A 23,829-nucleotide genomic window follows, 5' to 3' on the forward strand; every position below is an offset into this window, starting at 1 on the left:
TTTACATCTCAACTCAAGTCTACTGCAAAGCATTCTTAGAAATCGACGTTGAACAGTATAAGGTTTACCTACTTTCGTTTCTCGTAACAAAAAAATACAATTGAAATTTTTTTTAAATAAGACTGTCCGATGATATAAAATACCACCACGGGTAATATTTTTGGTGCGACTACCATTTTCGCACTCTAAAACAGCACAATAAGGCATTTTTCTAGGATTTTAGAGAATTTGCACAAAAGAATGACACAACCATACTTTACAAAGCGTAAATAGCGGACTGAGTTCAGACAGGTCTTTCGAGACCTATAGTTGGCACGCGTCGCACGGTAACTAACCACTTCTATCTGAGATACACCATCCGCGTTTCGCGCCCGCCGCCACTCTGAATAAGGCCAGAAACAAGTACACCAAAATGATAAAATTCGTAAATCGTTACAAATTTAAATAATAAATCTGTTGATGACGTTGAGTTTGTGACTCACTATGATTCACACTTATTAGGAAGTTTCAGAAATAAAATTCCAACTCCTTGTGTTCTTCGTTTATTGATATGAAGACTTATTACAATTATACACTTTGCATGATAAAATAGCACGGTAAAGCGAGATGAGAGGCACTGTCCTCTGAGACTCCAACAAACAGAATGTCGAGCAATCGAGTATCACAAATTAAGAAACGTTAGCAGTATGGTGGGAGCTTTTTGGTAGGGCTGCATTTTTGGCGCCACCAATATAGTGTATTGTGGCGCCATCAACTAAAGCTACTGGCGCTACCAACCTAACAATGTAGCAACGGAAACAATACTCATGACCAAATATACTCTTTAATATAAATAGTGCTCTAATATTACAAAAATATAATTACAATAGGACAAAATTATTTATATGTCTAATATGTCGCTTACACACTGTATATTATAAGCTAAGTATGAATTATTAAAAGTCATATAAATGGCCCACTTTCAACAAACCGTATTAAATGTCTATCACTGTATCATTCAATGATATTATACATTGTATTTATGCTCACTGGTATCACTAATGTTGTCTAGTTGATAAAAACTACAAAAAAATGTAGGGTTATTTACATTTACTGATACGTGATCAACTTTTAGATCAATAATAATTTTTAATCTACGATAGTTGATCGTGCTTATGATTCATATAATATCATATGATACCTAAGGTGATAGACGAAGCTAATTAAATAACCACAGTGATGAGTCACATACGGTTAATTGGTTAGACCTTTTGCTAACAACTGATCCAGACCGATACTCTGTGGTTGTATCCACCCATTAGGCACTTCCGACCACTGTCTAGTGAAAGCTGTATCCGTATACTCACCACCCGATAAGGGCTCTAGTCGTATGAGACGGAAGTGGCGATACAAGTTAGCAGATTGGGACGAAATGCGCCATTTCTTTGCTTCATATATTCATCATAGGCAGGCTTGCTTTTCTTCAGGAGACTCGTCGAGCTGTGCTGATGTTGTAGTCGAGATCTTGCGTTTGGGTATGAAGTATTACATACCATACTCTGATGTAGCCAATGGACCCCAAGCTCGTGCATGATTTAGTGCTGACTGTAGCCGTGCTGAAGCACAAAAACAGTCGGCGTACCAAGCTTGGGCAGATACTCGACTGCGCAAAGCTCCGAGTACTCGGAATCTGAAGAAAGCTTTTAATAACGCCGCCAAGAAGTGCAAAACAGTGTTAAGCAGACCAAAGTTCGACCATGTGCGTTGCATAGGGGTCAAACTTGCCTCTTCTGCAGCAGGCAGCAAGTCTTTTTGGTCCCTTGCGAAAGCTCACAGTCTATTAATTTCCTAATTCAAGTACTAACTTCAGATCTTCAGCGGAAAGGAGGCAAGTAGCTTACCTAATTACGTCCGGTAGGTCATTCACCATTAAAATAAAATCCAAAAAAAATAAATAAATAAATAAACTCCAAAGGCCCTAAATTACTTCCCTGGCTGACTCCAGATCGAGTGAGGTACGGTTCCGACCACTGACCAGTCGACAACTTGGTGGCTGTTTCTCGTGTAACTTACAAAGAAAGATACGTCGGTCAATTACGTACTTATTTGAGTGGTGTAATGCGGACTCGAATACTTTTGCCGGGGTACACAATACTGCCACCGGTCTACAATCACCTATTCCGCACCTCCACGACCTTTAGGTACCGGGACAACTCTTGTCAGTTTCCATCGATCAGGAAATATTCCCTTTTTGAGACTCATGTTAAAGATGTGTAGGAGCGGATTTGCGAAGACTTCATTACCATCTCTAAAAATAAAAGGTGGTATACCATCTGATCCCATCCCTTGGAGTGCTTCAGTTTGAGTTTCTTCAAAGCGCGCTTTACAGCAGTCAGCTGCAGCGTATGCACGTACCTGCACTCGCGCCGCATCAAACTACAGAAGCATTCGTACGCATAAAAGAGGTAGAGCATAATATTGACTGCAAACCACAGTATTATAATCTCAGTACAGAGTACTAAAAAAACCGACCTCAAAAGTACGTGGAATTACATCAAATTGCCAACTTTTTTCAAATCGGTTACCGGAAAGTGCGCAGTCCCGGATTCATCCCCTAGTTCGTTAGTATACGGAACTTGACACAGGAGATAAGAAAAATCGGTTCTCGCTACTCAAAGTATTTTGAGAGAAAAATGCCTTGAATTGGAGAATAGCAAAATCAACCATTAAAATAATTGCTCTTTATAATAAAATTTTGGCGCTATTTATAAAAATTAAACTTCATGCCTGAACAGCCACCACACACAGAGGTGGATGATTTTCTTCAAAATTAAATGGGACCACTATGGAGGTACCCTCTTTCCAACAAAAAAGAATCATGAAAATCTGTGCCCAAATACCGGAGTTATCGCGTAACATAAATACAAAAAACAGTCGAATTGAGAACCACCTCCTTTTTTTGAAGTCGATTAAAAATTCGTAAAACTGTGCTGCAAACACGGCTTGTTTGTTTGTTTGCTAGATTCGATTACGCTTGTTTTAATAAATGAGGTTGTGTTTGAATAAGTAGTTTTATGACAATCTTGGTTTGGTAGGTTATGATTTTAGGCATAAAATGCGAAGAAGAACTCAATTCAAAGTAAATGCGAGGCCGCAAGAGTATCGCAGACTCAGTCTTGTTCTTGCCTAAATCTAGCAGAGTCGGTCTTGGTCATAGTCTTGCATTTTTGCAAGTCGCAAGAACATTGATGTTCCTGTGACGATTGAGCAATGCTATTTGAAATTAATGCTAATTCGAAGGTAGACGAGTTTGCAAACTGCTTCATTCAGTATACATTGGTTGATGATGATGATGTACACGGTTCTTAATGAAAAAAAAAAAAACAAAATTGTGTGTAATTTACTAATTAGTCTGCTCCTCTTAATTTGTCACTTGGAATATATGTCACTTGGAAAATCTAAATATTATTACATTACATATTATATACATTATAATTTATGCTGACAAATATTATATAAAGGAAACTGAAACACAGATAAGAGGAGATAATGATGAAACTGAGAATTTAAGGCATTTTAAATTAATTCATTGTTTGCTGATAAGGTCAGATCAAAATGTTACGTATTGTAATGTAGTGAATTATAGAAATACCTACTTACACCTTTTCGTAAGATTGTTTATTCTTTAAGGCGGTTTCCCGCCGCCCGCGCCATACGTTTTGCACAGACGCGTCGTGGGAAGAGGGCCAAGCTCCATATCTTCGTTAGTTTTGATTATAGTGACCCTCCCTACCTACTCTTAGGGCATACGAGAAGGACACTATAACCTGTGCGCGCAAAGGAACCTTATAAGTTCAGGTTCTGACTCCAGATCAGCCAGTGTACAGGGTTGTCATAGGCCTCTGTCACTTGACTTCATCCGGTTCTTCGAGAAGCTCGAGTGAGCCGCCCCGGGTGCACCCTCCCTATTTTCCAGATGGTACTGTAAAAGGGCGTAGTCGTAAGATTGCGTAGCGAGAGGCACTTTTCAAAGATAAACGAGGATTATTATATATTATATTATGTAGTCTCGGGTTGATAGATAGATTGTAACGATCAGTCCCATATCATTTGCTTAAAGTGCCCCTCCCTATCAACCTCTTGGTTATGCGGGAAGGGCAATATGACCTGTGCGAGCTCGCACAGGGACCATCTAACACAGGTCCTAACCCCAGATCAGCATCTTTGCACGTAGGTGCTTCATCCGGTTCTCTATAAAGTTGGTGCCTTAGGGGAGCGCCGCGGGTGCATGTACAGCACCCTCCCCTTTTTCCAGATAGGTACCGGAGCTGTATATAGGCACGCTCACTTCCCGTTGCGCATTGCAAAACGGTTGCCACCGCTAAGCTGTCGACTCTGAGTCCACTATCAAATCTCACATTGGTCGCGGAGCTGTAAGGTACGCTCACTTTCCGACGCAGAAAAACGACGTCTCTCCGGTTCCCAATAACCTAAGCGCCCGGAGGGACCGGAGGATATCTAGCTTATCCTCTACTACCTCTCCGGAGGTGCCAGTCGCTGTGTCCTGCGACTAGCATGTCCGTCCGGACATGTCTCTTCAAGTTGGAAGCTGCGACTAGCATGTCCGTCCGGACATGTCTCTTCAAGTTGGAAGCTATGTCCATAGCTTGCAACTTAAAGGGTTACTCACGTGCCCCGCGCGTCTCCTCGCTTCAGGCCATCAACTAGACCGCTACTAAGAGGTCACAGACAACACAGAATAAGCTGCTCACGAGACAGACGCCCCGTAAACATGCAAAACCGGGGCAGACAAACATATCTGTGACTGCAGCTAACCACAAACCCCAGCGAGTCCATACCCCAAGTCCGGACCCGGACTTGCCTTCACAGAGTTTTACTTTTTAAACGTTAATTATTGCCTCTGGCTGGCTGGCTGATATCTAACAAGAGCGAGATGGAAGTACATACTAAATCATATGAAAGAAATAGACAGATGTACTATCATGGGAGCGTTCAAGCACTACTAACCGATTGTGTTCAAAATGAGAATAATTATGTTTTTTTTATTAATTTTACACAAGTTTTTGTTTGTATGAGTACCTAGAAGTTGATGCAGGTAGAGAAGCACAGGAAGTTGGCTCGTGTCTATTGTGGCACATTAATAACGAATTGGCAGTGGGCGTCAAAGACCTTATACTATGGACTGATTCACGAGGAGGTCAAAATAAGAAAATTAAATTGGTATTGATGCTAAAAGTGGCTCTGGACACCGCTCTTAAAAACGGTTCGCTGTCGCTATTTGGAACCTGGGCATAAAGTTTTGCCCAATGATACAGATTTTTGAAAAATTGAAGTAACCTTGAAACACGTCTCCCGTCTTTACACAATCGAAGAATTATGGATATTACGAAGACGTGTACAAATTCAAACCCATTAAAAGTAATGCGAATGAAATCAGAGTTCTTGGGAACTATAGGTACAAATAGAAAAGGGTATAATGAATCGAAAAGTGTTCGAAAATAAGGATTCTGGTTGATGTGGCTGAAATTGTATTAATAATTTAACAATATTTTATCATTAAAACCCAAATTAATAAAGCACAGAACAAGAATTTAAAAAAGTGTCGAAAAAACATTACTTGCGGCGGCGAATGTCGGAAAATCTCTTGAGACTGAGGATAAATAAATAAGTCAAGCTTTTTTAACATATAATTCTTGAAGCAACTAGTCTTCGATTTAGTGAGAAAAGAATAAAGAAAAGTAATTTTTAAATATATTTTAATGCATCCGAATAATGTCAGACAATTGCATTTTTCGAAAAATCTGGGTTAAGTTTGCAATTTTTATTACTGTAGAAAATGATAAAGTTATGTTGGAATGTAGTGTTATTATATTATATACCTATATAGTTCAAAATATAGGACAATTAACCGAGAATTCTAAAAATTCTTAAAAATGCAATTATATTTATTTAATTAAAATAAAGCAATTAATATACACTTTTTACATATTTTGGATCATTTTTACAAAATGAAAAATAACCGTAAAACTCTTTTTGCCACACAAAATGAAAATGATTCAAATCCTATTTCTTTTTATATCTACCTTAATCAATAATTTACGAAATATTTGGTAGTTGATGTGAAACTATATAGTGAAAACTTTAATTTGACGACAAAAAATGAAGATCGGTTGAGAATTCTAGCAGCAGTAAAATTTTTAACTTTCGAAAACTTTAACTTCCATTTTCTCGTAACTTACCAATTGTGACTTGGATCTTGTTATTATAACTACGTCCAATTAATTCACTATTTTATATTAATTCACTCACCGTGAGTGATTGTTTTTATTGTAACACCCATTGACTTATGGTAACACCACTCCGAGAGTATTTATCTGTTTCGCTGTAATTTATTATTTTCGTTCACACGTCTTTTTCTCGAGTAGTGGTTGTTTTTATGATAGTGGGTAAGCGTAGGTTAGCAAACGAGTTAACAAGTTTTGTTACGAGCTCACGTCAATGAATCGTGGGGTACGGATAAACCTATTCAATTTTTTGTTGTACCGCCATGTTTTAATTTATAAGTTTTCTTTTTGTAAAAATTTTAATAAAAATAAGCAATAGATACAGGGAACTTTAAAAACCACGCACTTTTCGCAATATCCTGCAGTATTTTACTCCTTGAGTATTAAAAAAGTATTCAGTTATCATTCGGGTTCCCATTAGTGTAAATTTTTAAGTCAAACGATTAAACATTCTAATGATCAGATCTAATTTCAATACAAATTACCCCTTGGTGAACGTCATTAACCACCTAAGTGTAATTCTTTTTTTAAATAGTTTTAAAATTTATCTGTCACTCTTCTTCTTTTTTGCAACAATGGACGCCTCGCAGGATGCTTTCATGCTATGATTTTCCATGATTATGAACGAAGGTTAACCTACAAGGAATCTCACGTCAATTTACAAATTGCTTTTGGGGAGTCAGCATTAGCAACAGTTACTCTTTAGTTTCGAGAATTAAAGCTTGGTGGAGAGAACCTAAACGATGACCCCAGAACCCGCTGACCGCTGACTGATGTACCTAAGTGTGCATTTGACCTCCATCTCACCTGATGGAAAGTGACGATGAGGTCGATGATGGAGCATGCACATCTAGGAGGAAGTCCCCTAACGCCCGACGGCACCTAACGTAGGACACTCTTAAAAATGCGTTCGATCAAAAAATGGGTAAAAAGGGCGCGGGAGAACATAGTTACAGCGATACAGGTTCGCGAGACACGATTTGCCAGTGACCAAGACCAAGACCAAGGTGGGAGCAGTAGATTTTTGCTTTTGGCAGGAATACATTGCGTCACGCAAGATCAAAGTGAGTATTACTACAATATTTTAAGTTTAAGTGTTCACGGTAATTGTTATTATACGTAATGTTCTATAAGTATTCGAAGTTTATAAAAGTCATTGTGAATTTTTAAAGAACTTTTGCTATAAAATACAAAATTATCGGAATTTCCTGTCCTCGAACTAGGGAATTTTGGGCTGAACGTTCCGATTCTCAAATAACTTGCAGTTTTATACTGAAAATGAAGGATTTGATGTTCAACATATGGAAATATTGAACAAATGTTTATCGCTTTTTGTAATGGTATAGTCACTTCTACTAATACCTCAATAGTTTTTTTCATAGAGGCTAATTTTTGACAAATTTCGGAGCGGAACATTATATTATGCACAACTTAAAAAAAAAACTACATTTTTATTCATCAGCAATATTATTCATCGGTTATTTCTTTATCTGAATCACAGTTGAGACACACATAAGTGACTCTGTCATCTTGTCTAAATATTTGACATGAGCCCGTTTGTAGTTTGACATCCCTAAAACAAAGAAAAATGGTCATAAAAATTTTAAGTATGATTGCAGGTCAATTGGGGAAGTTGTTCCAAGTAACAACCAGCCCCTCGAAAGAGGAACTTATAGCCCCAAATTACGTTTTTATGCGAAGACTGACATACCGGCAAAGTAATAGAATCAATCAAAAAAATACTCAAACAATAAGATTCCTTACTAATGTCACTACAATTGAAAGAAAGAAAGAAAGAAATAATTTATTCCTTGAAACACACAGTACACATGCATTTTATAATAATAATAATAATACTGATAATAATCGTAATAATAACCTATGGATTTGAAACTAAATACTAATAATATAAATATAATATATGGAGCACAAAGCATGTGTGCTGTGCTGCCAAGGAAACCGTGACCCACTCAGCTTGTTGTCGTCTCACATTCAAGTGCTACGACGCTGATTTTCAGCGGATCCGGCAACAGAACACACGTGACACGGAAAATAGTTGAGAAAAGTTACGTATGAATCGGCCCATAATAAACAAAGACAGACCAAAAATTTTACTTACGTGATATTTTGACAGCTCCACGCACATAGCCACACGTCGTCGCCGGAGTTACTGAAATGGCTGCCGGCAAGACGCATCACCTGACGCTTTAATGACGCGGGCTTCACATGTATTGCTACATATTTTCCTTGCAAAGTGTTAAGGACAACAAGAAAGAATTGGGTAGGAAGTTCAGAACAGCAACAAAAGAGAAAGAATACCTATTCCCTCGCCTTGATAAGGTTCAAGTTATTGCGTTCGGCGTTCAGGGAATAAGCCCGACTACTTGCGTAGTATGCTAAGAAGACCACGACGAAGACTGGATACAGTGCTCCAGCTGCCGTTAGTGGGCTCACTAAGTACGTGCAGACATTCCTGAATGTTCAGAAATCTACATTTGCGATCGGTGCACGATGTTTTAAAGACGTCTGGCCTTGGGAGCTTGAAGTTAAGACTGTCCGGTCATTGATGGCACTTGCAGTTATAGCCGTTTTTGTTACCAGAGTTTGATTTATATTTTGAAGTATGTTTATGGAGAGGTGCATTTTTTTTTATATCTATGATTTTTGTTCATGTATTTTGAATCTAAAATTTGTTGACATTGTTAATTGATAAATAAAGTTACATTCCTAGAACCAGTTTTTTCTTTAATGTCTTATAACCTTAGGTGTCCTTATTGTTTCGAAATGAATTGGAAATAGTTTTACTGCATCGTAGCACAAAACTACTGACTTACGGCGTGTGTACACGCTAAGAAATTCGTCGTGGAACGACAATGGCCTTGTACACGACAAGAATTTTGTCGGATCTAGCCACGAAAATATTTCGTGTCTGTTGCGGACAAGAAAATGATGAGTATGTACACGATACGAATGTTTTCGGGCAGACGTGTGTAGGGTAAACGTGTCAGTGCACCTTCAGATAGCTGTCGTTTTACTACCGACTGTGTGAAGAAATATGTTGACTACTAATTAAAAAAAATGGTGAATGCAAATTATATGTATAGAATAATAAATATTTCTCTCCATGCCTCAAAAGTACGTCGTTTATCTTTATAAATCTCTAAGGTTTTGTCGCACAATACGGGTCGTTCCTATACTAAACTTAGAAATAAATCATGCATTTTATTAGTCGCAATGAAATTAGTGGTGCAACAGTGGTAATTTGCAAAATCAGTCCACGCGCATAAAGGTTCGTTTACTGATAATGCGCCCTATGCAATAGCAGCAGAGCGCGTCGCGTCGGGGGTAGACAAGATTTTTTTTCTTGTCCGGCGCCGCGAATGGTCACTTTCCGCCCCTCCCTAGCTTTAGATACCGCATATTAACGGTTACATTGACGGAACGGTGACGTCTGCTAGTAGAACGTAGAGAAAAAATAATTTAAAATTTTATTAACAAGGGTAATTTTAGGACATTTTAGTCTGCATGAGAATCGTGATCGCGCTCTAAAAATATTTTATTTAAATTCAAAGATACAGTATAATAGATGTTCATAAATTCGGACCACTAGCAGAAATGTCATATTTTAAAAGGAAAGTGTTCACAAAAAACTGTTAGCCACTTAAACAAGACGAAAAAGCACCATTTTTGACGGCCTCACCCGTGTATGGCTATTTATCTTCATAAGTAGAATAAGGAGAGGAGTTTCTTTCGTCCACAAATCCGGAATTCGAAAAACGTAATTAATTAATATTTGGTGGATTTAACGACTCTATGTCGCTCTTTGTAGCTGTATCTATAAATGTATCTATGTATGTGGAACATCTTTTTCCGTTCATTGCTTGTGACGAACGAACTAATTACTGTGAAAAGTGGGTAAACGAAAGAAATGCTAACTCACGTTATTATTCGCCGCCGGGATAAGGAATTGCTTGAATAGATCCGATCGAATGAAGACTTCACTTTGGTTTAAAAACAATTCGAACTGCATTCAAAGATTTTTAAATATTCGCCTGTCCGAACCGGGAATCGTTATGTACAAGAGAATACTTTCAGCCAGATAATAAAAATTATTACAAATAGTACTATTTTCGTACGTTTTTGCTCTAAACGATCGTAGCACCTCGTGAAGTTCGCATCAAGCAGCAAACGATAAGACGGCACGCGCTCAGTTCGTCAGGGCGGTGCTCAAAGGTAGGAAATTGGGTCGCGATCAGTCAAGCTTTCCGTTCTCTGGCGAGTGTTTTCGTCGGTATTTTTAGTATAGACATAATAGTCTTTTATCACTTTTGTAACTAAACCTATTAGACAGTAGATAAAGTGGTGGATTGAAAAGGTCTAACAGATTCACAGTTGAAATCTCGTCCCCTATATATCAGTCCCATGATCACGTATGTGGTAGGTAGGTGACTAAAAACCGGGCAGAGGCCAATGCATTTTTAATCTATGAGCATCAGGATTTTATGAAAATGTGATTCCGTTCAGACTGACCAGAAAGTACTTTATAATTAGTAAGTTGTCGTCTTAGTTACGTACTTTTGTTATCTACACAGTACCTAATATTTAAATGTTTATTGAATTGATATTCAATTATTTTTATGGGAAATTACACATACAACGTAAGCACATAGAAAAATTCGTGAGGTCCGCTGGTTCGTTCCGTGGTTTAGTTGGTATAGCGTCTGACAGGGTGTGCTAGAAGTCGTCGAATCGAAGGAATTTTTTCCGAGTGTTCGATCCTTGTATTAATAATTATATAGTAATATTACTAACACGATTTATTGAGCCTGAAAAATGAATATATAACAGATTTTGTATGTTTTTTGTGGTTTGTTTCGTTAATTCGTTATACTCGTATTCGTTTCCTGCTATTTTATTAGTTCCCAGACCACACTTTTTTCCAAATCGTCGCAATTCGCATATTTTTGTTTCTTTTTTACTGTCCCTTTTAATAATATATTACGAACATTATTATAATATAAAAGTAGCGGGACTTACTCGCGTAGTATTTTAGTCGGAAATGGTCCGACTAGTTTCGACCATAATCGATGGTCTTCTTCAGGGGTTGAGTGCAACGTTCGCGACCGCGTCACGTCTAGCACTGCGCGCTGCGGCTCTGCGCGCGCGCCGATGACGCAGTCCGCAGTGGGGAAGTCGGGAGGCTGATACATTGCGTCAAACTACAGTTCTCGTCGACTAAAATACTACGCCAGTAAGTCCCGTTACTTTTATATTATAAAGTGTGATAACCGTGTTAGTTTTCATAATAAAATATTACGAACATCTTTACAAACATGCAAGGCTAATTTCCTAACTAAAACAGGGAAAAATATTAGTAGTGAATTAAATATTGTATAATCCTTACAGTACATAATATGCAGCATACTAAGTATGTGAATGGACTGTAGGAAATATGGTAATCTACTGTACTTAATGAATACGTTTTGTTGTGTGGCAGGCTGCCATTCGAGAAGGAGCATTCGTTCTCCGTCAATAGCAGCATCGAGTACATCTTCGACTTCGTGCCGGTGAGTGTCGCCGTAGAATAAACTTTGGGCAGTTGTTAAATTGGCAATACTGAAACTATGCGCGTTTGATGTGGTTGTATTATAATTCACAATCAATTATTTCTTCTGCTCAATTCCATTGTCGTTTCATTTCCATACGAAAACGTCACTTGTTACGCATAAGTATACTTCATGAAGTTTTGTTACCGCGCTTATAATGTACCTATTTAATGCACGCTTTTATATAAAATTAGGCCCAAATAATATACTCAGGGTGAATTCTCATTCGAATGCATAACAACGGTTTGTTCCACCAATCGCCAGTGGTGGGATCATCAAATTTTATACCACCGATCCCCACTAATGCGGTACTTGTTACATAGTGGGGATTTGTGGAATAAAAAGAAATCTTGTACATAAATTTTATATACTGTAAATTTAAAATCAGTGCAGTTGAAAAAATCTCGTTGAGCTGTTGACTTCACGCGTTGCGACAACCCTAATAACGCGGCCCCGCCGCGGGCCCCGCGCGGCGCGGGTGTTCGCTTTAGCACAGCTAGAGAGTCATACAAAGTGTGAGAGAATGGCTTTCCTCTTACCGTGAACTTAATGGGAGACAGGGTCAGTTATAGTACTATCATTTATTAAAATTTCATTTATGAATTGATTTATTCACTATTAATATTATTAAACTCGTTTTTCACAATTTTCCAAGATGTTTTTACTTTATTTTTTGCGTTTTTATAAGTTTGTCGTTGTGTAACTTTTGAGCTGCGTTTAAACATTTGCGTAGTATTTTCGAGTACAACCGATATTGTTGTTTTTTAATATCTAACTTTACGGTGTAATATTGGTAACGCAATGTTCTCTTAGTTTTACAGCTTTTTCTGACACCTTTAGTGATCCATTTTGGTTTTTTATATTTATTGGAAACTTTAATTAATTAATAGGGAAAGTTGAGCTTATGCAATACGGTTAAGGTGTCATGGAAATGTTGCATGGCTTTATTTATATCGCGCTCCTTTAATATCTCTACGAACGAGAATTCTTTTAAATAGTTACGAAATCTCTCTAGATTTTGACTACTATATTCTCGGACCTTTAAATAATATTCAATAGGCTGAACAATTCTTTTACTGACCGGTATGTGTAAGATTTGCGCCGTATTGTGATCTGACAGATGTAAATGATGTAATTCAGCAGAAGCCTCGTCAACGTTGCCAAGTAAACGGTCAAAGCAAGTATTAAGTCCAGTAGGTTCAGTAAAGTGTATTGTCAAATTGTAGTTTTTTAATATGTCCAAGAAAATTGTAACGTTTTTTGATACTTTAGTCTCTAGAGTATTAATGTTTAAGTCATCAGCTAGAATTACTTTACTTTTAGTCTTCTTTGTATATCGGTGTAATATTTCATCTAATTTTGATAAGAAAAGCTTTATATCTGAGTTAGGAGCTCTATATACACATATTATGTAAATCTTATGTGGCAGTATTTTTACACCGCAGCATTCAAATATTGTATCCTAAGTATAGCTTATTCGATCGTCTATCCTTTGAAACTTAAGTTTATTGCTTATTAGTATACAAGTTCCACCTCTACTTTTCCTATTTTGCTGCAATGAGTTGTGGCTAGGTCATAACCTTTATAATTATACGGCTTTCGTTACCTACTCTAATCATTGTTTAAGATAAACAAATAATGCCCGGGCCCTTTTGATTTGAGTGTAACTCAGAAATTGCAACATCCAATAATGCTTTTTTAGACATATCCACCTATATTTTGGTGCATCAATCTTAAGTATTTACATTTTATATTATTAACGAAAAAAAATTTTATTCTGATCTGGATAATTAAAGTTAGTATGGTTTTCGACTGTATTGTCACAATCGTTCAGAATTGTCATTTATGCAATTTAAGTAATAATAATAATAATGTGTGGTTTCACATATTAAATCATTTAAATTTTGAATTATAACTTTATACCCAACGTTATTCACAAAACCACCCCTTGTAGTAAATATTCTTGAAGAGTATTCTAAGTTTTTGTTGCTATCTAACAAATAAACATATTCATAACACTTATTATCCTGATACAACAGATTGCTAAATGTTTCCACCCGTTTATTGTACAGAGTTTTTTCTTAACTAACTTTATAAGTAGGCAAACAGATTATGGTATTTGTATGTTGCACTTTTTGTAGCGTTTTTATATTTGCAACTAAATCTCAAACTCAAACTCAAACTCAAAATAATCTTTATTTCATAGGTAAGCATTATTACACTTGAAATCGTCACAATGGTTAAACTCTGCCGCTCATTCGTAAGGCAGATTCCCCTGAGAAGAATGAGCAAGAAACTCTAGGTGTTGCTCTTTGTAAATAGCATTTACAATATTTTTTTATTTTTATTTGAAACATCAGAGATCGAGACTACCTCCATGAGCTAAACGGGTTACTACCACGGATTTTTGTCATCCAAGTACGCAGGAGTTGTATAATAACCTTTACTATAAAGTTTTTGTTTCACTATAGTTTCAAACCTCGTGAAAGGCAAATTTAGTATATCAACCGGAATCTTGTTATAGAAGCGTATACATTGCCCCTTAAATGATTTTTTGACTTTGTGAACGTGACTATCAAGAAAAGCTAGTTTATTTTTATTCCTCGTATTAATGTTATGTCTGTCACTATTTTTCATAAAGAAATTACTATTCCTTTTAACATAAATTACATTTTCATAAATGTACTGTGAGGCTAGTGTTGAATGTTAATTTCCTTAAACTTATCTCTCAAAGAATCTGAATACTTGTTCGTCTCTTTAAAGTCAGCTTCACCTATAAATATGATACAATAGTCATCGAAGTTAAATTCGAGTAGCTTATTTTCTATGCCTTTCAGAAGCTGTCTTGTACTAGCCCCTGATGTAATATAATGACAGATCTCCGTGTGGTTAATCATACCTGTCGTAAATTGTATATTTTTATTTCTAGAATTACTACTTATAATACATAACTTTCTTGTTTGTTGTAGATTAATTTTAACATTTTTTGTTTTTGAGTTTTCGTCGCTCATTTCTGTTTCACTTTTCTTTTGAATATTTTAAGTATTTGGTGACTTCAATAACTGAACATCATGATCTTTTTGTTCGATTTCAGTTTGTTCTGTAATGGAATAATCCGTATTTATCCGTAGAATTGCAATACCCTTTTTTTAGTGAGCTTCGTTGGATTTTACTTGTAGATACTTTTTTCGTAGAGAAACATAGTAGAGAAGCTTTGACACAAATAGCTTTATTGAGTGATTCTAATTGTGCGATTCGATTTTAATGCATGAGTTTCGGAGAGCAGATTTTTAATTTCTTAATCCGCAGATTTTATTTCTAATTGAAGTTCATCTCTTTTAATTCCTCTGACTGTTCACTTCCATTTAATTGCACCTCCGGACAACTTCGGTCGAGTTTAGTAGAGTTAGTTGATAGATCTGAGAATTCATCCTCGGATAACGAATCAAAAGAATCACATGTCGGAATGTTTACTCTATACTTCTGATCTGTAACAAAACTTGCGTGTTCGTTAGAGATTTTTCCTCGTTAGATTGCATATCGTCGTTCGGCATTCAGTACCGCGAATATGATTTCAAGGCCGCCAAAGAAATCGACACGTGCAGTCAAAGAAATTAAAAACGATTGATCTGACTATTATTTAGCATCATGTTCTGGAAAAGAAAACTTACCAGAATCAATAAATCTTGAAAACTTCGTCGCATGTTCTCCAATTCACCTAAAACCATTGCTTGAAAACAGAGAAATTGTTGATAACTTTTGTAGTGCGCCAGCCACACTCGATTCACGGATTGAAATTACCTACTGTATTGCAGCTACTGAGCCTGATTTCCAAGATTACCCAAACCTACAACAAGATAGTGGTAAAAATCAAATTCTCCCACTACGAGGGGTTCAAGGTAATGCGACTAATTATGATTATAAATGTGCTCCAGATCTACCCGATTCACGAACTTCAAGTGTTGCGAACAATATTTCCGACTGCGCCCCAATTGGTGCCTGTGATGATTTTCGTAGCATGTTAGACCTACCTGACTCACGGCTTCAAAATGTCTTCTACGTCCCAGCTACAGAACATTTTATGACAATTTGCCTCATTTGGATTAATTGTTAAATGTTCAATATAACATTATTGCTTGAAAATTTTTTAACTTGATTGTTTTTAAATGTAGCTTATGCTGCTTTTTATTTTTTTATAGAAGTTTTTAATTTGTGCTTTAGAAGAGTTTTAGTTTATGTTCAGAGAGTTTAGAATACTGTAGTGATTGTTTTATTTTAAAGTTGATTACTTTTGAAAAGGAATATTGTGATATTTAAAACTTAAAATACTTTATAAGTTGTGTATTTTGATGTCACCATTTCTGAGACTGATTTTTGCAAAATTAGTAAGTCATTAAAATTTAATATCGCTTTCTTATTTAGTTTTATTCCTGAATCATAACCGCCAATGTAACTACAAAACGACCAAATATCCTTTATAGAATCCGCGAATGTTCCACTCTTGACCAAGACTGTTAAGTTATTACCGCTAATGTGCATTATTACAAAATATCAACGTAGTTTTTAGATTTTATGATATTGGTAACAAAAACTAATAATATTAATGCTAAATAACAATTACAACACTGTAAAGTAAAGCATATATTATAAACTAATCAGTTTTTTGTCCCTCCTGTACAGTGACCCAAATTCACATTCGCGGTACCGAATGCCGACCGACGATATGTTCCCAACATTGATTGCATTTCCAAGTCTGTTTTCGACTCGGACTCATCAGGTGGAATCTAGGAGATGTGATATGTGCACATGGTAGATGGAAGAGCTTTTCGTAAGTCAAGCAGCTTGTAAATCTACGACCTTCATTCACATTACATTTTGCACAAGTTGCCATAGCAAAGTGGTACAGTTTCCCTCTAGCGGACTTGGACGTTGTGATAAGTTGATGAACGGGTATTGTCCTCTCTTAGGAAAATATGTCTGTAGTTCTAGTTATATATCAAAATACCGCTACTTGTCACTAAATGGCGCTAAATAAATTTATTACGCCCCTTGGGTTTGAACGCAGGGTGATTGACAACTGTGTCTCACTGTGAAACCACTAATCCATCGCGCATATGACGTCACAGTCGTAAATTGTGAGTCTTTCTTCCTGTTAGTTAACATGAACATGGAGAATCCAAAGTTCACTTTGATTCTTTATTTGGACATAGTTATGCAAACTAGAACCAACCCACATAATGTCACTTTCGAGATAATTAGATTTTGTAAAAACAGTGTGAAGAAATAAATAGGTAAGTTATTTGAGACAAACAACGTGAGTTATGTGTAGCATTGAGAATGATATAGGGAAACTATTATATTATACAGCAATAAATAGAAAACATTTTGTATTTTTTTATTTCGTTAACGAGAACCATGTTCTAGTTTTCGTAATAAAACGCTAAAGATCTACAGTACTTCAGTACATGTGACATGGATCTATTTAGCACATTTAAAAAAATACATTATGAAGTTAAGCAGCATGGTTCTTTTTAGCTATTAAAAAGTTACTTATTTAGAAGGACTTTCATTTTCTCCGTTTTGGCTTGGTATATTGTCAGGATTTTTTGTGAGCGGCTAAAGGACACGTCTGGTGTTCTACCTAAATTTAAATCAAATCATTTATTGTGTACGCACGTCTATAAGATCTTATTTAACATTGTTGTGTCAGTACGTATTGCCAATTTTACGGCATACAATTGGATATTATTGCAATCATTTATCAATTCATAACTCAATTTCACTCGTAGTGTGGGTTGGTTCTTGTATGCATAACTATGTCCATTTTTTAACTTCACTACCTACTAACGGTTTTTTTCAACACAATATTTTAGAAATCGAACAATGTTCAGAGATATTTTGAAAGTTATATGTTTGCATTTAGTTCCTCAACGGATCCATTAGCATTTCCACTGGGTTTTCATTACATATAAACCAGTATAATTATACACATATAAACTACATCCTGGCACAAATTATATCACTATACGCATTTTTTAGTATTTAGTACAATTTACGTCACTAATAATAATTGTCCACATTTGTAGCATTAACTAACATTTTGGTTCACTTTTCACAATAACTTAGAAACTTTATTTATTTTTATGTAATTCATGTGTTTACTCCTAGTGGCGCCCCCTACCGGATGATCTATGAAATTTATTACTATCATTTAGTCTGACAAATAATGTCATTTAAGATTTTCTTATATGAGTACGGTTAATAGCCTACATTATAAAAATGTGTCTGCTGCAATATTGGATTACGTGTGGCGTGTGCCGCGTTATTTCCATCAGTGTGCATCGGACACTCGAGTCCATCATTATATCATTATTATACCACTAAATCAGTGTATCATTTGTCTTATGATATATATCATTTATCAATTATCATTTAGTGTAGGCTCACCCTACGTATAGAAATTTCTGTAGCAATCTATTTAAGAAATTAAAACGTCACTGACACAAATCGGCCATTCTCAAAACAGTAAATGTTTGCATGTGCGAGTGTCGACGTATTCGCTCGCAATTTACATAAGTATCTAATTACCGTAAGTTTGGTTTCAAAATTTTCTGATTTTCGTTACCCTATTCGTAAATTACATTTTTCAAAGAAATGTGTTGTGGCTTATTGAAATAAAAGAGCTAAGAGGCATTTATGTATTACGATATGCGAGTATTTTCCATCTCTTCAAGTTTTATTTTTGTTCTCTCCAAGGAGACAAAGTGAGCTCAATCGCTGAAATAAATGGAAAAAAGTTAGACCTTGTTAATAAAGCTGTCTTTTTGGGAGTAACCTTAGATAGTAAACTCCAATGGTTTCCACATATAGGTATCTTCCTTAGCCAGCAGATTAAGCTCTGCTGCATACGCAGTCCGTAGAATACGTGAGTTTACCGGTGTTGCTACTGCTAGACTGGTTTATTTCAGTTACTTCCATAGTATAATGTCCTTCTGGATTCGCATGTGGGGTAAAGCGGCAGATATACAAACCAAAATTGTGTTGCAAAAACGAGCGATTCGTTCTGTGTACCGTTTAGGTTCTCGGGTTTCTCTCAGAGAAAAGTTTAAGGAGACTGGTATCATGACTGTGGCATCACAGTAAATATCGTTATGAAAGAAGATACCCATAATATTAACCTTAGAACTAAATCCAAACTCATGGTACCACGATTTCGTTCAACTAAGGTAAACGATTCTTTTATGGGGAACTGTATACGTTTTTACAATAAGATTCCGGAGCATACGAGTATTTATTAAGATTACTATTTCCTAAGTTCAAAACTTACATTAAAAGTATTTAATTGAAAAGTCATATTACAAATATTATGTGTTAGATAAAGATGCATTTAAAGACAACATGAGTCCAGATTCCACACAAATATGATTCAAAGTGTATTCTATAGCATTTAAGTTTATTTGAAAAGCGCAATTCCTAGAGTGTCTTCTCATGGAAGTCGGCACAGTGAACGAACAGCAGCTTAAAAAATGACGTTTTCAAGTGTAAACATTTTACCTATGGAATAAAAGATTGTTTGACTTCGACTTTGACTGTTGAGGTGCGGGCGCTAATGCGTTTTAGAAAGAGATGGCAACGCTTTGGCGGTTCCTTTGTCGGCCCGCGACTATAAGTTTTGGTAGCAAATGCCGTGCAAGTTCATGACCTTTATTTAGATCAGGTGATTGTGAAACGATATTTACCTCAATTAAATACAAAATAAGAATTTAGGTCCGCGAATTTAGCAGCCCTATATCTTCCTACATTAGTTTTGATTATAGTGACCCTCCCTAACGATCCTTAGGTACACCTGCACAATTTGTTGCACAGAAAGACGACGAGGGCGCGTGGCCGACGCGGCTGTGGGTGCGCAGCTCGGGCGGCGAGCCGGCGCAGCCGCTCCTGCTCACGGCCCGCCAGCGCAGCGGCGCCCTCACCTGGCAGCTGCCGTACCTCTCCGCGAGCGGACGGTACACGTTCTACGAGCTCACGCGCACGCTGTGCTACGACGCCTACGCCGTCAATGCCGTTGATTCGCCCGACTGCGGTCAGTCTTCTTCGCGCATCTGTCGTAGGCGCTCGTAACTCTGCAGCGAAGACGTGCAATAGCTCTCCGAAATTACAGCAGATGATAGCGCACTCGCAGTGCGTGGCGCGTTCTCCCTACACGTGTCGTCGGCTTGTCGCTCGAGCGTGCGTCTAGACATGCGCGCGACGCCGCTGCGCGACTGGCGGCTGCCCTTCCAGAGCGATCATCGCTTCGCCGTCGACCAGGTCGATATCTTATTTCATTAGGGAGGATTCCAGCTACTTTTGCATATCATCATCATATGCCAATGAAAAGCTTCCACGTGTGACCATAAGAAAATAACATTACAATGACACAATTTGCCGCATCTACGAGAACGCGACATTCGCCTTATCGGTCACTCGACAAGAAGTTATTAATCGTAACTGTGTTTATATTCTGAACGCTATTGCAGAAAAGGTCTATGCGGCCGTCGTCATTGAGTTGGTTAAACAATGTTAATGGTCTTGGTAGGTAACTATTAATTCTAAAATTAGTGCGACTAAATAGAACACGGGGCAAATTATACTTACGAAATTTTGTAACTGGAATTTCGAGTATGGTACTATTGATGAGCTCTTGGCAAACAACCATACACCATGCACTGTGCAATGTTCAGCAAAAAACAGGCATCAGCTATATTTGTCCGCAGACACATAATAGAAGGTAACAGATGAAATTTCTTACAATGGTGTAGTCCAACGAAGCCGAAGTCTGAGGGCTTTAATAACTCGAGTTTTTTATTTTTTTACCGTTCGTGATGCATACAATGTTTTTCATCACATTTGCGAGGAAATAAACACAATGTTCATTTCTTGTATCAATAAATATGTTCTTTTTTAATTAACAGATAGCACTGCCGTATATTGTAATTAATAGATAGAAAATAATTAAAATCAATTATAAGAAATTCTTAATAATAAGTATTTAAGTGGTATGTGGCTGAATTGCAATTTCTGTTTTTATAACATTTTATGCGAATTAATTTTAAATTGAAGTAACGTCATTGATTGAACTTGAACTTGATCTATGTAAGGATGTATGTCGTGCTACAAATTAAAAAAATCTTATCGGCCATGGCTGTATTGAGAAGGGGGAAAAAAGGCCCGATGGTTTTTTTTGGGGCACTATAGTCAATTTAGCCACCATGCAATTATACTATTTACGAGCAAGTGTGATGAAAATATAAACACAAAGGTGCTCTTTTTAGTACAGAATCAAAATTCTATTGTCTATGGTACTCGGTACCGTCGCAACATGGTTGCAACCGATCTGAAAAATGTCATTATAGTTCACACAGAACTATAATGGGTTTCAAAAAAGACCTTCGTATTTTTGCCAGTTAAAATAGAAAATATGACGCCGTTCAAACGATCTACTGCCTCCTAATTAGTTAAATTACAATACAAAATACAATACAATACAAATATACAAAATTATTATAGTTAAAATTTAGGCGTTACTTGGCCATTTCTATTCTATCTCTTTGGTTTTTTGGTTTTGTAGCGTTTGTTTGGATTTCATCTAAATATATGAAGAGCCGTTTATATAAGAGGCGAAATTTTTTCTAAATATATAAAAAATTAACAAAATATGCACTAAAATAATGGTCACGCTTCATTATATAAGGTTTCATAACTGCCTCTGTGGCTGAACGGTCACCATGCTAGACTGCCACCCAAGAGGTCCCGGGTTCGGTTCCCGTGCCGAGAGAAATATTTGTTGGCCTACATTTATTCCTCTCGTAAGTTTGGGTGTAATTTGTGGTTGTCTATGTGTGTGTCCATAGTATCCGCGATACAGGGTTTCCCTAGTGCGGGGCTATGAGTGTGTGCGCGTTATTATTTTTATTATTATTTTATTTAATCGTGGAAAAAGTACCGTATGCAATCATTACATAATAAAGTCTTTAAATCTCGTACTAAAGACGGTTCTCGATTTTACGAAAACTCATTGTGCAACGATTGCATGAAATAGTATATGTCATCCGCGAATAATAAAATTTATAATAAAAAAAAACACGATCCGATATCATTGATAAATATCACAAACAAAAGGGTCCCTAATAATGAACCTTGGGGTGCACCAGAAGAAATAATAACAGCATAGTTACTACTTAAGCACATATGCCCGTCTGAATCCATAAAAGTGTAAATGGTTTGCTTTATGGAAGTTGAGGGGTATTTTGTGCAGACATCCCCTCGCGCGTACCTGTACGAGTTCTTGGAGGGCCAGGACCACGTGCGGCTGGTGATCGCATCGGACGACGACACTTGCGCCACCGTGTCTGTGCAAAACAATTCGGTAAGCCGTATTTCGTCATCGAATTATATCCATATCGTTTTAGGTTGTCGATTATTGCACATTGGAAATGGACCTATTTTATCGGAAGCCACGTTATTTGTTTTGCAAACAAAACAACGTTGCGGGACATTTACAGGTAAGACAAGCTAGTCATCGGTGGTGGTCCTGGTCATTTGATCATGGGACCCGTAAAGGGCCCGAAACATTGGTTTGTTTGAAAAAACAAGTATACGCAATTTAGATCCAAAAAAATATGTGCCTGGGACTCCACTTGTCAATGTAATTTTTTAATTATAATTGTTGTCATATTATTGCTTCGGTGAACCTTCTGTTATTTCTGAATAAATTAATTATAAAATAAAAAGTAAATATAGGTGACGAGTAATGTGCTGGGACGTGGATATGTTCCAGTGCCCGGTGGGCGAGTCACCGACGGAGGCGACGCGCCGCGGCTTGCGCATGTCCGTGATGCGCTCAGGCGCAGTGCAACTCGCGGTGAGTACCCGCTACTATAAAGTACTCAATAGTTTATTGCATTCGCAATAGTTCACAATGAAGCAGGTGGACACGCTTAAATTAGAGCTTCGGGACCCTGTTGGGCACAGCAAAAACACACAGAGAGGGCAACATTTAACAAATAAAATCTTCAAAAAACCTTACGTGAAACACAATACAATTTATACAAAAAGACAACTCTTAAATCTCAAATAAAAACTATTATACTATATTATTATTTTGAAAGATTAATAAATAAATATCTATGTATGCTATTAACAAAGAAAATAAAATTAATAGTAACAACAAAATATTACCGTAGCATTTATGCCTACTATTTATACACTTATGTTGACTTAATACACTGTGTACATTAATTATTTTAATAAGAACATATTTCTTTATCGTTTAAATATTCGCTTGCATTGTAATAACTTTTACTAAATTTTTTTTCAAATATGATATAAAACTGTTGTCTCTGGGTGTTTCTTTTATTTATAGAGTTTGGTAACTTATTATAATTTTTTATAGACATTACAGGCACTATAGGGTTGATGAATGGAAAGAAAGAGTTGAATTTGGTAACATAAGTCTGTTTTGGTGTCGAAAACAATAGTTTGTAGGTATGACTTGCCGTTTTTTATAGAGATTAGGATATATCGAGTTCTTGGGTTTTCGCGATTGTTACACATAGGAAATGAAACTGTTTTTCCGGATTTAAATTAGGTTTGTTTGAAAAAACAAATATACGCGATTTAAATCCGGAAAAATAGTTTATATAATAATAGTTTCATTTCCTATGAGATTAGGATATTTTCTGACAAACTTACAAGATTCAAAAATGTAAATGCATGGTAAAAGTTAAATTATTGTATTTTTGGAAGTAGGGTTTGCAACTTTCGGTTATATGAATGTTAAGAATTTAAGAATTCATACTAATTTTTTCTGTAAGGTCAAAGTTGAAGGAGATTCAGTGCTGTTTCCCCACAGCATTACACCGTAGTTGAGCCACGCGTAGGCATACGCGCGGTAAGTG

The 23,829-nt window shown here is 36.6% G+C and overlaps 1 protein-coding gene across 1 annotated transcript in view; it reads left to right on the forward strand.

Moving 5' to 3' along the window:
• Window positions 1-23,829, forward strand: part of LOC113225879 (SID1 transmembrane family member 1-like) — a 30,806-nt gene that overhangs the window by 3,045 nt on the left and 3,932 nt on the right. Inside the window, exons 2-6 of the mRNA XM_026458334.1 lie at window positions 11,782-11,851; window positions 19,757-19,973; window positions 20,052-20,200; window positions 22,188-22,298; window positions 22,710-22,793. Of these exons, the coding sequence (XP_026314119.1) occupies window positions 11,782-11,851; window positions 19,757-19,973; window positions 20,052-20,200; window positions 22,188-22,298; window positions 22,710-22,793 (631 nt within the window). The remainder of the gene's footprint in view (window positions 1-11,781; window positions 11,852-19,756; window positions 19,974-20,051; window positions 20,201-22,187; window positions 22,299-22,709; window positions 22,794-23,829) is intronic.

This window comes from Hyposmocoma kahamanoa, unplaced genomic scaffold, assembly GCF_003589595.1.
Source record: "Hyposmocoma kahamanoa isolate Upper Pololo Valley unplaced genomic scaffold, ASM358959v1 179, whole genome shotgun sequence".
Classification (NCBI taxonomy): Eukaryota; Metazoa; Arthropoda; class Insecta; order Lepidoptera; family Cosmopterigidae; genus Hyposmocoma; species Hyposmocoma kahamanoa.